This window comes from Monodelphis domestica, chromosome 2 (assembly GCF_027887165.1).
Source record: "Monodelphis domestica isolate mMonDom1 chromosome 2, mMonDom1.pri, whole genome shotgun sequence".
Taxonomy (NCBI): Eukaryota; Metazoa; Chordata; class Mammalia; order Didelphimorphia; family Didelphidae; genus Monodelphis; species Monodelphis domestica.
The window spans coordinates 286,203,666-286,219,416 of record NC_077228.1 but is presented as its reverse complement, the minus strand read 5'-3'; the positions used below and the strand labels follow the sequence as shown (position 1 = coordinate 286,219,416).

Sequence of the window (15,751 nt, the reverse complement as noted above, 5' to 3'; positions counted from 1 at the left end):
AAAGGTTCTGCCAAGTCACGTACCTAATAAATGTCAGGCATAATTAAAAGGCAGGTTCTCCCAATTCCTAGGCCAACACTTCTATCCATTACATCACCTAGCCACCTATACCTCCTCTTTCCAAGTACACAATCATCACTTCTTCCTTTTCCATTGGTCTCCAGCATTTAACATGGGTCCTGCCCTATTACCCCCCTCCCCCAGAACAAATGTGGAAAACTCATTTTCTGATTATTTTATTTAAGAAAAGTGAAATATTCGGACCTGAAAGAAAGGAATCTGTAGAGAAAACAAGGCCAAGAAATAGTAATTTGGCCAATCCAAAGACCCTTCATACTAAAACGATGATATTGGGCCTCAGCCCTCAATTCCTGCTAAATACTTGCTTTTTAATCCAGCCTCTGGAGGACTCCACACTACTCTAGAAGATGGCAAAGGAGTAAAAGGGAGCCCAGCAGTGCCTTTCTGAAGATGGAACCAAAGCCTAAATGGGTAGAGCAACCCAGCAGTTTACAAGTTTCCATCCCCACTGGTCCACCAAGGTCTGGCAATCTGTTCCCTGGGACATGGTGGAAGCAGGAACCACAGAGAATGCTGTGTGTGTGTGTGTGTGTGTGTGTGTGTGTGTGTGTGTGTGTGTGTGTGTGTGTGTGTGTGTGTGTGTGTGTAATCACTGTAGGGAAGATCCTGGGGAATCAGATGTCAGCTGCTGCTTGAAGAGAGGTTCATAGTGCTAGCACTGAGGCCTCGTGACCCCTGAAAGAGAACACACACCATCAGTCCAGGTCACCCTTTTCAAACACCTGCTTCCTATCCATTTTCCTCTCAAAGGATGGGATCTTGCAACCCATCTCACATCCAGGGCATCACTCTTTTCTCTTAGTTCCTCAGATATGCATTACATCCTCTAAAATTCAAACTTAAGAAGCAGTTGGTTTTGTGTAACACTGGACTACCTAGCCCTTGCTCTTCTGTCTTTTGAGTTGTTACTAAGACACGAAGTAAGGGTTTTGGAACAATTTTTAAAAGAGGCTTTTTTTTTTAGCTTTTTTGCCATTAATTAAAAGGGTTTCAGTAGGATTTTCCTTTAGTCCTACTCAGGTAGAAGAAAATAGCAATGATATTATCTGTAGATCACAAACCTTAAAGCTGAAAGGGAACTTGGAAACATGAGCCCAACCTTTCATATCTCAGATTTGCAGCCCAAAAAGGGAAACCTCTTGCCCACAATCACACAGGTAATAAGGAACAGATGTTGGACTTCAAACCCAAGTACTCAGACCCCAGATCCAAGACTCTTTTCTACTAAACTATGACTGTATAATTTGTTGCTATGGATGGTCACTTTCCCATTGAAGTGGTAATCTGCTCTTAAACTATCACCTTTTCTTAATGTTTTTATTTGTTCCCTCTCCCCCATTACTGATGACCTAAACCCATTCCCCAAGAAGTACACAGCAAGTGCCCACTTCTTTGTTCTATACCTTTGGTCTCAGATATGCCCTCCTCCCTATGCCTCCCATTTGAATGTTCTCAAATGGTCCTATTCCTATCCCCTCCCATGAATGCCGAGTCTCTCCACTCAGATTCTATCCATCCCTATTTGATCCCTCCTTACCTGTTCCCCTTCCTACTGCCCTCCCCCAGGTGTCCCCCTCACCTGAAGGGACTGCTCACTGGGCTGATTTAGATGGTTTAAGGAGGCTGCTCGCTTCATGTTGCTACTGTAAAGGAAAAAAGAAAGTGAGTTTTCTGGAGCCTAGGTCTCCCTAGGTCTGCCTGCTTTCTCCCTGTGGGCAACCCCACACCCTGCCAACAGGCCCCCAATCACTCACTTTTTTCACCTGTGTGTTCTTTCTCTCAGCTCCCCTGTGCTATTCCTTCCCCAGCCAGTCAACAGACCTCCTTCCTTTCCATGTACCTCTTCAATATTTACTTCTTTCAGGGAGCCACAGCCATGGCTAGGGAAGGGGAGGGGAGTACCTTGGGAAAGCCCTTGTTTACCCAGTTAGCTGTACTTCCACCCCAGTGTGTACCTGGAGGGTCGAGGTTCATTTCCCTGCAGCTTTCTTACTAGCAGTTCGCTGCTTCGTCGAAATACATCTCTGATCTTTCCTAGAGAGCCACTCCTCTGCAGGGTCCCACTACCATCCTAGGAAGTGAGGGGGAAAAGAGGGCAATTGAGAAGAACACCAGCCCCTCACCCCTTCTGACCCCCATCTCTATGTTCCTATTCCCCATGGAAGAATGAACCTGGTTTAGGTTCTCCCCTATCTGGGGAATAAAGATTCTGTTCCCCAAAGCCTCTTCTCCCTACCAGGATAGGAATGGGGGAATCCACAAAGAAAATGCCAAAGGAAAATAGGATGGGGAAAAGGATAATTTCAGGTACAATACTATGCCCAACAGTTCTATCCACATATATCCAGGAGCAGCAAAAGGGAAAGGGGAAAGAAAAGAGGGGAAAGAAATCACTCACCCCCGACCACTCTACAGCAACAGAGGCCTCATCACCCCCTTCAAATTTAACGCTGGCCCCAGGACCTTCTTGGGCTTCCCCAAGCAGCTCTACTACCTTAGTCTGGCTGATGGGGTCTGTGCCCTGGCAGGAAAAGGAAGGGAGGGGAGGAAGGGTTAGGAATTTCTGGATCTATAGATCCCTTAAGATGTTACTCCAACCCCTTGCTACAAATGACCCACCCACAAATGTCACCCTCATATAATTCTTCATGGCTTAGCCCACATTAAGGTAAAAGGCCATTTACTTAAATTTTCTCTGCTCTTCCCCTCCTAACAAAGTTACTTTGGTCTGCACCTCTGGTGAAAAAAAAAAAGAGGGGAAGAAAACAACATTTATATAGCATCTACTATGTGCCAGGCACTATGCTAAGTACATTTGATCCTTATAACAACCCTGAGAGGTAGGGACTATTATGATCTTCATTTTATAGATGAGAAAACTGAGGCTGGCAGAGAGTACTTGCCAAGGATCACACAGCTAGCAGTGTTGAGGCTGGATCTGAAGTTGAGTCTTCCTGACTTCAGACCTAGCACTATAATCATTGCCCTACCCAGCTCAGAGAACAATGTGAGCTCTGATACTAGCTTCCGTTTTAAAAACTGGTCCCTGGGGGGCAGCTGGGTGGCTCAGTGGATGAAGAGCCAGGCCTAGAGAAAGGAGGTCCTAGATTCCAATCTGGCCTCAGACACTTCCCAGCTATGTGATCCTGGGCAGGTCACTTAAGCCCCATTGTCTAGCCCTTACCACTATTCTGCCTTGGAACCAATACCTATTGATTCTAAGATAGAAGGTAAGGGTTTATTTAAAAAAAAAATGGTCCCTGCTCCTCCAGCTTCCAGAAAATCAGAGACAAGCCTGAGCTACCAATAGTGTCTCTCCCCCAGGCTCCTCCCCTCCCTAGTTTCCTACCTGTTTTCGGGAGCGTAAGGCACATTCTTCCAGGGTCTCAGCTGCCTCTAGCTTCCCCTGGCGACGGTAGAGAGCTCCAAGGTTCCTTAGGGTAGTGTTAACTGTAGGGCTGTTGGTGGTAACATAAGAAGGAAGAAAAGAGAAAAACCAGAAGATGGGTCTAGGGTCTAGCAAACTGGGGTACAAGAAAAGTAGGCTACCCAGAGATACTGTATTCTTATTCAGCCACCTCACAGGCCATGAGCATCCAACTTACCTGCTGACCTTGCATGCTTTGTACCAGCCTCCATATTCAGCATATGGTGCATTGTCCCGGTGCCGACTCTGCACAGTGGGGTGGAGAGGAACACGAAAGATAAGGAAGATTGTGAGGTGAGAATAAGGATAATGCTAATGCATTCTTAGGGTCAGATGCTAGGATGAGGAGAGTGCCTTAAGGCACCTGAAGGCAGAACTGTTGGGGGAAGGGGAGGGTCACTGAAACAGCAATGAGGACAGAGCCATCGTCAGTGTCCCAGGACCTGTAATCCCAGACTCACCTTGCTCATCTCCTCCCGCTCCTCTGCATGCATCCATATGGGCTTGTGGTCATCTGGGAAGGGTAACATATTGGACAGGAAACAGAAAACTTAGAAGAGCATGCTGGATCTGAGGGAGCCAAACTCCAGGGGCAGACAACACTGACCCTGAGTAATATGATCTAAGTCATCCCTGGGAGCCACGTTCTCCTTCCCTTTGGCCACCCCCAAGTCCCACACACCCACCATCCACAGACCCAAACTCCTGTACATGGGCCCGTGTTAGAATCTCCTTGTAGAGAGTCTCAGCTTCTGCATATTTTCCTTGTTTCAGGTAGCAGGAGGCCTGAGGAGGCAAGAGGCACAGATGGTATGAAGAGATGAGAAGAATAAGGGGGTCAAGAGACAAGAAACAAGGTTTCTCTCAGACAGATTATAAACAATTTCCCTGCCCCTCCCCTACTCTCTCTCCATCCCTGACAGAGTCTAGCCTTCCTAATATCTCTCATTTCCCTAATCCAGCACTTACTTCCCAGCATCCCCAACCTCAAACATTACTCTGTCTTTCCCCTTCTTCCCAAGAGAAGAGCTTGGTTAATTCTGAGACTAGCCAACTACCTACTTCAGGGTAGCTCTTTCCCACCCCCCAGAGCCCTGAGGTAGAAAGAAAGTATCAAACTGGAAGGTGTAAAATTGAGATTTGAACTCTGGACTTCAATCCCCACACAAGTCCTTGTTCCACTTCCCCAAAATGCTTTGTAATTTCACGGAATTCTGAGGTGGGTGAGATCGAGAAGGTACGTAAGCTGATTGCAAAGGCTTTTGAGGGCTCTTTTTTTGGACTTCCGTTTTGAAGCAGACATGGCTCTTTCCATAATGTAGGTGAGGTCTTGTCTAGGCCTCTGGCCTAGGCACGTTTTCCTTATCCTGTATTTTCTTTAATCCTTAATCCTTAATAAACCTCTAAAAAAATATAATACTCCTTGCAGAGAGAAACTAATTTCTACCTGCCTCAGTCTCCCCTAAATTTTTAATCTTTACAAAGGGTAGAGGCACCTGTCAGGTCATGACCCTATCCAAAGGAGGACATAAATGTAAGGTTCTTTGCAAACCTTAGTGTCACGTCAATGTTATCCAACATCATCATCATCATCATGACTATTTCTATTTTTTAAATCTAGCTGCCTCCTATTACTATTACTCCATCTCATCCCACCAAACTGCCTTGGGTAGGAGAATAATCAAGTAGACAAAGGGGCACTCTTGAGTTCTCTGATAGCCTTGGGGTTCCTCCCTTCTTTCCTCTGCCTCCTCCCCTCACCAGATTGTTCTTGGTTCGGGCCACATTTGGGTTATCCGGCCCCAGCTGACCCTCATAGATGGCGAGGGCTCGGCCATAGTAGCGTTCGACTGCCTCATATTTGCCCTGGTTCTGGCACAGGAGGGCCAGGTTGTTTAGCTGCTTTGCCACATCTGGGTGGTCAGCACCTAAGACCTGGCAGGGAAAAAGAGAGGGAAATGAATGCTCATTATGGGGCAGCATCAAATGAGCCAAAAATGGGGAGAATTAAAGAAGAAAGCCAGGGGTGAGGGAGGTGGGGAAGGCTGGGGTAGAATGGAGAAGGAAGGGAAGGAATCACAATTCTAGAAGGAAGGAAATACCTTTTCTCGGATCTCCAAGGCTCGCTGACACAGTGGCTCTGCCTCCTTATACTTGCCCCTCTTCCCATAGAGCACAGCCAAATTGTTGAGAGTGGCAGCCACCTGTGAAGAAAATTCCATCCTTGTCAAAAGCCAGCCCCAAAAAGGAAATCCAGAGAACCCATCAACCCAAGGATATAGGGCTTGTCCTTAGGGACATGGAAACTGCCACTCCAGGGATGCTTTGTTCCCTTCACCTTTCTTTCCAGCAGATGAGCTATTGAGGAAATAGCTAGATAGGATTTAGAGGACATATATATTCTAACCCAACCCTCCCCCTATTTAAAAGCAGTAAAGGAAAAATAGACATGCTAAGAATAGAAAGGGTAGAAAAGAAGAGGGATGCTGACCGCTGGGTGGTCCCGGCCCAGGGTGCTCTCACGGATGCTCAGGGCGTCATTCAGCAAGTGGGCTGCTTCCTTATATTTGTTCTGGTCCCTGCAGGGGGACAGGATCTCAGAGTTCATCGGGCCAGGTCATCATATACCTATGTGATCCCATTTCCCTCTTGCTAGTCCCAGGTCAACCCAATAGTCACATCTTATTCATATCTAGCCCTCCTCTCTTTGGGGTGTAGGGGACAGCCAGAAAAGCTTCCCCTTCTATGAGGAAGACAGAAAGTCTGTGGTGAATCCCACTGGGAAAGCCTCACTATACGTGGAACATAATGGATCTTTCTCCCAGGGAGGGAACATAAGGCCAACAAGAGACAGTGACTCCAGTGTATAGGGGATAGGGAGTTTAGATATGAGTCTTATGGGAAAAAGGCCTAAAATCATAAGAGTTAAAGGAGTAGAAGTTGGGGGGGGAGGAGAAGGAAGATAATGGAAATTTCTTCAGACCAGTCCATCATCTTGAGTTTTTTATGTACTCTACACATAGGAGGAGATAAATATATGCTAACTGTTCTTGTTTTGGGTAGTGATAAGGAGGAACTAAGGGAGTTTGAGGAACAGAGAACAGGGTCTCAAGTAGGGGAGAGAGAGACAAGGTACACTGACTAGGATGAGGAACAGGAGTAGGGAATACTTACCGATAAACCAAGGCAAGGATGTTAAGCATGGTGGCAACATCAGGGTGGCCTCTGCCTGAGGTGCGTTCCAGGTCTTCTAGGGCCTGTTTGCAGAGTGGCACTGCCACCTCATATCGGCCCTGAGCTGCATACTGGATCACCAGGTTGTGCAGGGTCCGCAACCGTGCTGGGATCTCATAACCTCCTTGCTGAGCAGCTGAAGTCCCCTTGGGCACTGGGACACCACCACTCAGTCTCAGAGGCTGGCACTGTGCCCACAAAGGACTCCTCTGCTCACCTGAGTCCTGTCCCATCCTTGTTACTTCTAAGCTCATGGATTTTCCCTCCATCAACGGTCCCCACCCTATGTCCAACCCCTTGCCTATGCCTCCTCATGACACATATATCCTACACTTCTTCTCATCCCAATCCCTTTATACTCCATGACCACTTCTCATACCTACTTTGCCCCTAGTCATATATGTCCACTCCTATTGACTGAGGAGTTTGAATCCCCAGAGGATTAAGTTCTATCCTCAATTTCTCTCCTATTTCTAGGCGTTGCTATGCCAGAACCAGGGCAAGAATGAGGAAGTAGAGTAGTACTAGAAGTGGGCTGGCCTATAAGCTGGCTCTCTACAAAAGACTTCTGGGGTCAGAAAGCAGAGGCTCTCCTTTCTATCTGATTCATCCTCCAATCCCAGAGATGGACTCACAGTCTTGGCTGGGCTCCTCTTCTTCCTCACTGGGGAAGAGATCATCTAGGGAATCCTTATTGGAATTGCCCTCTTTCTCCTCCTGGAAGAATTGAAGCAGCATACATCATGGCAAAAATCACTCCTGACTAGAGTTCCCTATAAGAACTGTACAACAGGGCCACTAAATTGTAGGACTTGCAAAACCATTCATCCTTTTGATTCTGGAAAAGATAGGACTTAACCCAAACAAAAAAAATCTCTTTAAAATTTTAAAATCCAGCTTCACAGTTACCCATGATAGAATTTCACATACCTCTCTTCTTTTTTATTCAACCTATAAACCACCTCCCACAGAAAGCTTTTTCTTATCGACCCTTCCCCATTTCCCAACTTCTTAAAACAATCTCTGCCTCCTTCCTCCCACTCAATTCAGGTAATTACAGTGTTATATTGATCCATATGTGCTTATGTGGATTACATGTCTGCCTTAATCTATCTTGAAGGCAGGGAACATGACTGATCTTTAATATGTACCCAAGCATCTAGGCCACTGTTGGTGAGATATTGGCACATGTGCTAATGGGGGGAGAAGGGGGTGAGGGGGGTGGTATTGAGCTACTCTATTCCCTCTCTCCCTCTCTCCACAGTTCTAGGGACATTTTTTTTTGAGCTGAAAATTTTTATTTAATTAATTAAGAATATTTTTCCATGGTTACATGATTCATGTTCTCCTCCCCCCCTCCCCCAGAGCCAATGGTGCAATTCCACTGGATTTTACATGTATCATTGATCAAGACCTATTTCCATATTATTGATAATTGCATTAGGATGATCATTTACACTCTACATCCCCAATCATATCCCCATCAACCCATGTGATCAAGCAGTTGTTTTTCTTCTGTGTTTCTACTCCCACAGTTCTTCCTCTGAATGTGTACAGCATTCCTTCTCATAAGACCCTCAGAATTGCAGGGACATTTTTTGCATGCCCCTGCTCCTCTGTCTAGCCACCCAAAGCTAGCACTTCCTCCCTCTGCTCTCTGGGATAATGTGGGGGAACTCACAGACAGCTTGAAGTTGCAGTTTGGGCACAAGAACTTGAAAACCTTCACCAATGTTGATCTAGGCCCTTGCTAACATACAATATAGATTTGCTGGCTAGCCCTCACTATTGTTCAAAATTATTTTTATTCATTTCATTAAATATTTCCCAATTACATGTAGAAATTCTTTTTTAATAATCATTTTTTTTAATTAGGCATTCCAAATTCTCTCTCCCTACCATTACTCCCCACTCCTTGAGAAGGCAAGTAATTTGATACTTATTATACATGTGACCTTCATTATTTTGGTATTTAATCTTGGTATCAATACTATGTATTGGTTCCAAGGCAGAAGAGTGGTAAGGGCTAGGCAAAGGGGGTTAAGTGACTTGCCCAGGGTCACACAGCTGGGAAGTGTCTGAGGCCAGATTTGAACCTAGGACCTCCTGTCTCTAGGCCTGGCTCTCAATCCACTGAGCTACCCAGCTGCTCCCATGTGACCTTCATTATTATTGTTTTTTTTTAAACCCTTACCTTCCATCTTAGAATCAATACTGTGTATTGGCTCCAAGGCAGAAGAGTGGTAAGGGCTAGGCAATGGGGGTCAAGTGACTTGCCCAGGGTCACACAGCTGGGAAGTGTCTGAGGCCACATTTGAACCTAGGACCTCCCATCTCTAGGCCTGGCTCTCAATCCACTGAGCTACCCAGCTGCCCCCCATGTGTCTTTCATTATTAAGAAGTTCTTCCTTATATCTAACTCTGTTCCCTCTAGGCAAGATTCTTTCTCCTCATGATTTCAGAAAAAACTTGGGAAGACTTATATGAACTAAGGCAAAAAAAAATGAGTAGAACTAGAACAATGCTCACAGTATTAGCAACATTGTAACAATGATCAACAGTGAAAATCTTAGCTATTCTGATCAATATGAAGATCCATAACAATTCCAAAGGACTTATGAGGAAAATTGCCATCCACCTCCAGAGATGAACTCTGAGTACAGAGTGATGCATGTTGTTTTTAATTTTATTATTCTTGCCTTTTAAAAAAATTTTGCAATATAACTATTATGAGAAAGTTTTACATGACTTCATATGTATAATGGGTATCATATTACTATGTTTTCAATGGGGAAGGGAGGGAGAAATTTGGAACTAAAAAAAAAATTTATTTTTAAACCTTTACCTTCTGGCTTAAAATCAATACTAAGTATTGCATCCAAAGCAGAATGGGTGTAAAGGCCAGGCAATGGGAGTCAAGTAGCTTGTCATAAATCACATAGCCAGGAAATGTCTGGGACCAGATTTGAATACAGGGCTTTCTGTCTCCAGGCCTAGCTCTATATCCACTGAGTTACCTAGCTGCCCCCAAATTAAAATTTTTCAAAAATTAATGAAAAAAAAATTAAAGCTATCTGTAGTGCCAAAAAAAAAAGAAAAGAAAAACTTGCCCCCATTCTACTTTTCCAACCTAATTTCCTATGAATTCTCTATAGAACCCTTCATTTCAGTACAAATGGTCCACTTCCTCTCTCTCAAATGCTTATGTTTCCCTATCCTTATTTTAAACTTTGACTCCTACTTTGGTGCCCCAGTGGAGCACCTGGGTTTGAGTCCTACCTCGGACATTTCCTAATTTTGTGGCTTAACTCATGGAAATCACTTAACCTCCCTAATAAGTTCATCTGTAAAAATGTGGACAATGCCCCTTTTACTGCCTATTTCCCAGGGCTCTAAGACACTAGCAGTGGAGGGCAAGCTCTGACAGATATTATTGCAATGGGAAAGTCTGGCAGACTGTGTCTGTTGTCCAAGCACAAGCCCAACTGATTTCAGAGAGAATTCCAAATTCATCTGCACACTGATGGGAGGATTTGTTTTTTAGCATCTAGCTGAGGAAGTCTCCAGGTGTAAAGATTTTTCGTGCCACTGGATCCAGGCTTCCAACGCCGAGAGAGTGGGACTGTCTCTGTGCATCGACTTTTCCACTTAAATCTCCTTCACACACAAGTGTCTTTGTGCACACTCATCTATCATAGATGAAAGCGCACAAAGACAATCGTCATCCTCAGTTACCGAGAGACTACTACTAACTAACTAAGATATAAAAGAGGTGTCATTTGTGTTTGTGAAGGGAGCACCCTAGAGATGAAATTATACCCTGGAGGTATGTGAAATGATATAATATGAAATTATACCCTAAAATAACACCCTGGAACCACTGACAAAGTGGCAAAGTATAAGACATGCTGCCATGGAACCAACAATAACCAGGTTTGAATCCTAGCTTGGGCATGTCCTACCTGTGTGACTATAAGTAAATCAACTTGGGCTCTCTGACCCTTTTCTTCATCTATAAAATGAGGACAAATACCTGTACTATTTACCTTACAGGACTGTTGTGAAAAGAGTCCTTTCCATAAATATAAACTCAGACATGGTGCCAAGCACATGATACGGAAGTTCAATAAATCTTTGTTGGTGCCTGCTCACCAACCTACTTTCTGCCCAAACCCTGGCACTATGTCCCCCCCTTGTGTTCATGTGGCCCTTTCCCTGCTACCCTACTCACCACAGGAAGTCCATCTTCATCATATTGCCGAAGTTGCCCCATGAACTCCAGGTGCTTTTTCTCTTCCTCCAACTGGGCTACTGCCTGTTCACTGCGCTGCAGGCGCTGCTGGGTACCTGCCAGCTCATCCCTAAGCCACTGGTTCTCCTGACATAACCGCCGCACCTGGGCCCTAAGCTTCTGCTTCTCTGACTCCACTGTACCAAGGTGGTTTGCCAGTGCCAACATCACCTAGAAAGAGCAAACAGATAGGACTGGACTGAAAGGCCTTGTGGCATTGGAGGAAGAGCACTAGACTGAGTCAGAGGACTTAAGTTCAAATTTCAGCTCTACAATTTATTACCTCTATGACCTTGAAAAAGTCACTTCACTTTTATAGTTTTCAGTTTCCTCCTCTATAAAAAAAAGAGGTTGAATTTGATGCACTCTAAATTCTCTTTTAACCCTAAATATATGCTCTTATTAAAACTAACTATGAATACCATGTGTATGTGTAGAGAGGGTAGCTGAAGGAATGGTAAAAGTGTGTCACAGATTGAGTCTTAGTTTCCTTGCTTATCATTTCTTTTACTTAAGTCAAATCAATAAGCATTTATTAAGCACCTACTATGTACCAGACACTGTGAAAAAAAGTCTCTGATCTCAAGGGGTTCACAGTCTAATAGTGAAACAACATGCAAATGACTATGTACAAACAAGCTATAGACAATATAAATTGGAAATAATCAACAGAGAGAAGGCATTAGCATTAAGAGGAATTAGGGAAGACTTCCCAGAAAAGGTGAGATTTTAGCTGGGACTTAAAGATAAGAGGCCAGAATATAAGATGATGGGAAGAAAGAGGATTCCGGCATGGGAGAGAGCCAGTGGCCAGTGAAAATGCCTGGAGTGGGGAAATGGCTGAGGAAGAGCAAAAAGGTCAATCAATGTCAATGGATGACAGAGTAAAAGACATTAAAGTGTATTAAGACTCGTAAAGATAGGAACCAAATTATGAAGGGCTTTAAAGGCAAACAGAGGATTTTATCATGTATCTTAAAGATAAAAGGGAACCAACCACTTAAGAATTATTGAATAGACCGGTGACATTATTAGACCTGTGCTTTAGAAAGATCACAGCTGAATGGAGCATGGATTTATATGGGTAGAGATTTGTGACAAGAAAACCAACTAGAAGGCTATGGTAATAGTCCAGATGTAAGGTACTGAAGGTCTGTACCAGAGTGGTCATAGTATCAGAGTATAGCAAGAGACATATATCAGAGATGGTATAAAGATAAAATTGGCAGGACCCTTTTCACTGATCTTTTTCCTTTCCCCACTACACATCCCTCCCTCAGATTTTTCCACCAATCTTCCATTTCTCCCAGTTCTGAGTCCTGAATTTTCCTCACAAACCTAACCACCCTTCCCTTGAAATCTTACTCTTATCCTATTCTCCATCCTAGCCCTCTATTTCCCAGGCTTCCCAGCTTACCTGTGCCTCCCCCAGACCCAGTTCAATGTTTTCCATTGAACGTCGAAGCTGCCGGGCCTTCTCATGTACCAGTCCAGCTTCATGGCCTTCATGTTGCAGGCACTGAATAGCATGAGCCAGACTCTGTAACACTGCCTGGTGCTCGCTTCTCAATGCTTCCAAACCCTGGGTTACCAGCCGAGTGCTTCCCAGGATCTCCTCTTGGCTCAATCGGTGCACTGCTGGTTCTTCCCGCTGTCCCAGTACCAGCCCTGACATCCTGAGTCAGAGGAACCCAACCTGGGCTGGAGAGAAATCATGGAGTTGAGAGACAGAGACAGACAGAGAACTGTAACAACTGAATTTTGTGGGGAAGGGTACTGAGTATGAGGAAAGCCAGACTCAGTATGTAGAAATTAAGTCTGAAGATGAGTAAAATTCAGCAGAAGATATATAATAGAAGGGGCAATGATTTTCAGAATTGAGGAAAGATGTTGAGCAAGAAAAATATACAAACATTACAGAAAGTGGGGGGCAGCTAGTTGGTTCAGGGGAAATAAAGCGAGGCCTGGAAACAGGAGGTCCTGGGTTCAATTCTGACCTCAGACACTTCCAATTGTGTGATGCTGGGCAAGTCAACCCCAGTTGCCTCAGTATCAATTCTAAGAGAACATAAGGGTTTTTAAAAAAAAATACAGAAAGTAGAAGGGAAATGGCTGTCATATAAAGAAGGATAGTGTGTTTGGGAGGAAAAGCCAGGAGGACCTGGAGTTGGAAGGAAGACAGTAAAGGAAGTCAGTAAAAGGAATAATGGATAGAGTGTAATAAAAACAGCCAATAGCTATGTTCTAGAAAAGAAAAAAGAGAATTAACAGTTCTCAAGATGTAAAAGAGCCTGAAGGAGACCTAAGAGAAAGGGTTGGGCACAAGTGTCTCCATAAAGATTTAGTCCTTTAATTTTCTAGTTACCTAAGGTGCCCTGAGCCCAACCTCACAGCCTAATTACCCCTGCTTCTTCTCCGATTCCTGTTTTCTATCCTCTTCTTGCCTATGGGCTAGTCATTGTATCAAGCAGTATAACCCGAACCAAAGGTAAAAGCCCTGGGCTGCAGGACTGAGGCAGGAGCCAAGAGTCAGGAAAAATCTTACTCAGCTCAGCAGACTGGGAAACGCCCTATACAAGGTTCAGGAGTCCAGCAGCACCTCCCACCACCCCAAACATCCAGAGCACCTGACACAGAGTCCCACCTAGATTAAATTATCTTTCTTTTTCTTCATACGCAGTCCCCAAACCCTGAAAAAGAACTAGCTCCCCCATTTCTCCCAAAAAACACTGTCAGCCCTCAGTTCTAGTGCCCTAAAGGAGAATAAGCAAAAGTAAAAAGAGGGCTTGACTGGAAACCTAAGGAAAAGTGAAGTCCTGTTTCCGGTTTATTAGTAAAGAAGGATCTTTGTGTCTAGAGGGAGGCGTGAGTACAAGGGTCTATGTGGAAAGAGCAGAGGAATCTGGCCCAGACCAGATACTCTCATTCTACTTTGTTCCTCCCACCTCTATTCAAGGCAACTAAAGTAAGGAGTGATTCCCCAGAACTGGTGAACAATATTTACTAACATGCAAACTGATTTTCCAAAGACAAACTAGATAAAGTAAAATGTCTGTCAAAGAGTAAGGAAGCACTATGGTCTGAGTCTTTGAGGTCCACTAGTAGGTATGAATTCCTGGTTAAGAGTAATGGGGTGGGAGAGAGAGAAAGCACATGACTCACTACCTATTTGGGTGTAGGGAGTAGTTTGTCTATCCTGGAAGCTATAATTGTTATAGTAGTTATAGACTATGTAATATAATAGTATAATATGTAACATAACATGAAACATACTAGTTAATAAGTTAATATATTTTATCTTCTCTCTAACCTGATAGAAAATGTGTGTGCATTTCATAATAGGGGAATCTATTTTTCTGTTGCCCAAAGAATCAGTGTGTCATTTGGGGAAAGAGGGAGAGACAACTATATCTGTTCAAGAGAAAGAAAAGATCAAGTTTATCTGCCCCATGAAAGTGGGCAAATGTCACAGATTGGGAAGGATTAGGAGAAAAGGTGCATGTCTGTCCTACTAGGGAATGATCATGTGTATGTCTGCCATCTTTGTCCTAGGAGGGGATGAAGATGTTGACATGTATGTCTCTCTTGGGAGAGCAAGAATGTGTATGTATCTATTTGTCCCAGCTGGGTTTAAGGGTATTGCAGCTGTCTGTCCTAGGAGGAAATAAGGGCATATATGTATCTATCAAAGAGGAGATATAGGTGTATGTGTTTACTGTACCTATACAGTCTCTGGCTGTCCAAGGAGAAATCGAGGGTGTGTCTGTGTATCCTAAGAAGTAGTGAGGGTGTCTGTCTATCCAAGGAGGAGGTTCTTGTCCAAACTGTTCAAGGAGAGGATGAGATTTTGAGACTGTGTATGTATCTGCCTGTCTGTCCAAGGAAGGGAAAGAGTGTAAATGTCTATGTGTCTGTTCAAGGAAGGAATGAAGGTCTGGATGTGATTGCCTGTCTAAGTACAGGGTGAGACTGTATATACATATATGTCTACCTGTCTGTCCAGGTAAGGAGGGTATGTGTCTGCCTGTTTGTCCAAAGATGGTGTGTATGTCTGCCTGTCTGTCCAAAAATTGGGTGAGAATGTGTATGTCTGCCTGTCTGTCCAAAAATTGGGTGAGAATGTGTATGTCTGCCTGTCCGAGGGTGTGAGAGTGTGTGTATATATAAAAATATATACACACACACACACACATATATATATAAAAATAATATATATACACACACACACACATATATATATATGAGTCAGTCCAAGACGGGGTGAGGGTGTCTATGTGTCTGTCTATCTCAGGGGAGAGTGAGAATGGGGATGTGTCCGTCGGAATGTCCAAGGAGGAATTGACCGTCTCAGGGTGTCTGTCCTGAGAGAGGAAGAGGAGGTGAGGGTGTGTCCTCCTGTCTGTTTGTGGAGTGTCCCTCTCTGTCCTGAGGTGCCAGAGTTGGATATGGGTCCCCAGATTGTTTGATGAGAGGAAGGGGGAAGGAGAGGAGGAAATTCTACCAGAAACTCACCCTAGGTACGTAGGTACGTCCGTCCGTTCGTCCGCCAGCTCCCTCGCCGATACTGCCCCTTTAAATCTAACATGGCGATCGCTCAAGGCAATTGTTTTGACGGCTCCTTGGGGCGGAGCCTAGCTGCGGTCACGCGGACAAGAAACCTCTCCCGGACTGGTGGAGGCCGGCGATACCGCAGGGGGCCGAATTCTGCGTACTTGGAT

The 15,751-nt window shown here is 44.4% G+C and overlaps 1 protein-coding gene across 3 annotated transcripts; it reads right to left on the bottom strand.

Moving 5' to 3' along the window:
• Positions 1–220: 220 nt before the first annotated feature.
• Positions 221–15,674, bottom strand: KLC4 (kinesin light chain 4). Of its 3 annotated transcripts, XM_056818256.1 has the most exons (17): positions 15,546–15,674; positions 12,451–12,734; positions 10,974–11,204; positions 7,378–7,459; positions 6,683–6,896; positions 6,000–6,087; positions 5,611–5,712; positions 5,270–5,443; positions 4,195–4,294; positions 3,970–4,022; positions 3,687–3,754; positions 3,431–3,539; positions 2,480–2,602; positions 2,037–2,152; positions 1,661–1,724; positions 669–756; positions 221–630 (listed from the first exon to the last, which is right to left on the bottom strand). In XM_056818256.1, the coding sequence occupies exons 2-16, from the start codon at positions 12,706–12,708 to the stop codon at positions 703–705; spliced, it is 1,836 nt and encodes a 611-aa protein (XP_056674234.1). In that variant the 5' UTR covers positions 12,709–12,734; positions 15,546–15,674; the 3' UTR covers positions 221–630; positions 669–702. The 3 variants fall into 3 exon arrangements, with proteins under 3 accessions (XP_056674234.1, XP_007484003.1, XP_001364608.1); XM_007483941.3 differs by having other exon boundaries at positions 221–756; XM_001364571.5 differs by lacking the exon at positions 15,546–15,674 and adding an exon at positions 13,436–13,571 and having other exon boundaries at positions 221–756.
• Positions 15,675–15,751: the final 77 nt, after the last annotated feature.

Excerpts from the sequence above, each read along its gene's own strand:
- KLC4 (XM_007483941.3), bottom strand. The coding sequence starts at position 12,708 with ATGTCAGGGCTGGTACTGGGACAGCGGGAAGAACCAGCAGTGCACCGA. Across the intron at positions 3,755-3,969 it reads AGCGGGAGGAGATGAGCAAG|AGTCGGCACCGGGACAATGC; the intron begins GTGAGTCTGGGA and ends CCCACTGTGCAG. Across the intron at positions 3,540-3,686 it reads AAAGCATGCAAGGTCAGCAG|CCCTACAGTTAACACTACCC; the intron begins GTAAGTTGGATG and ends TACCACCAACAG.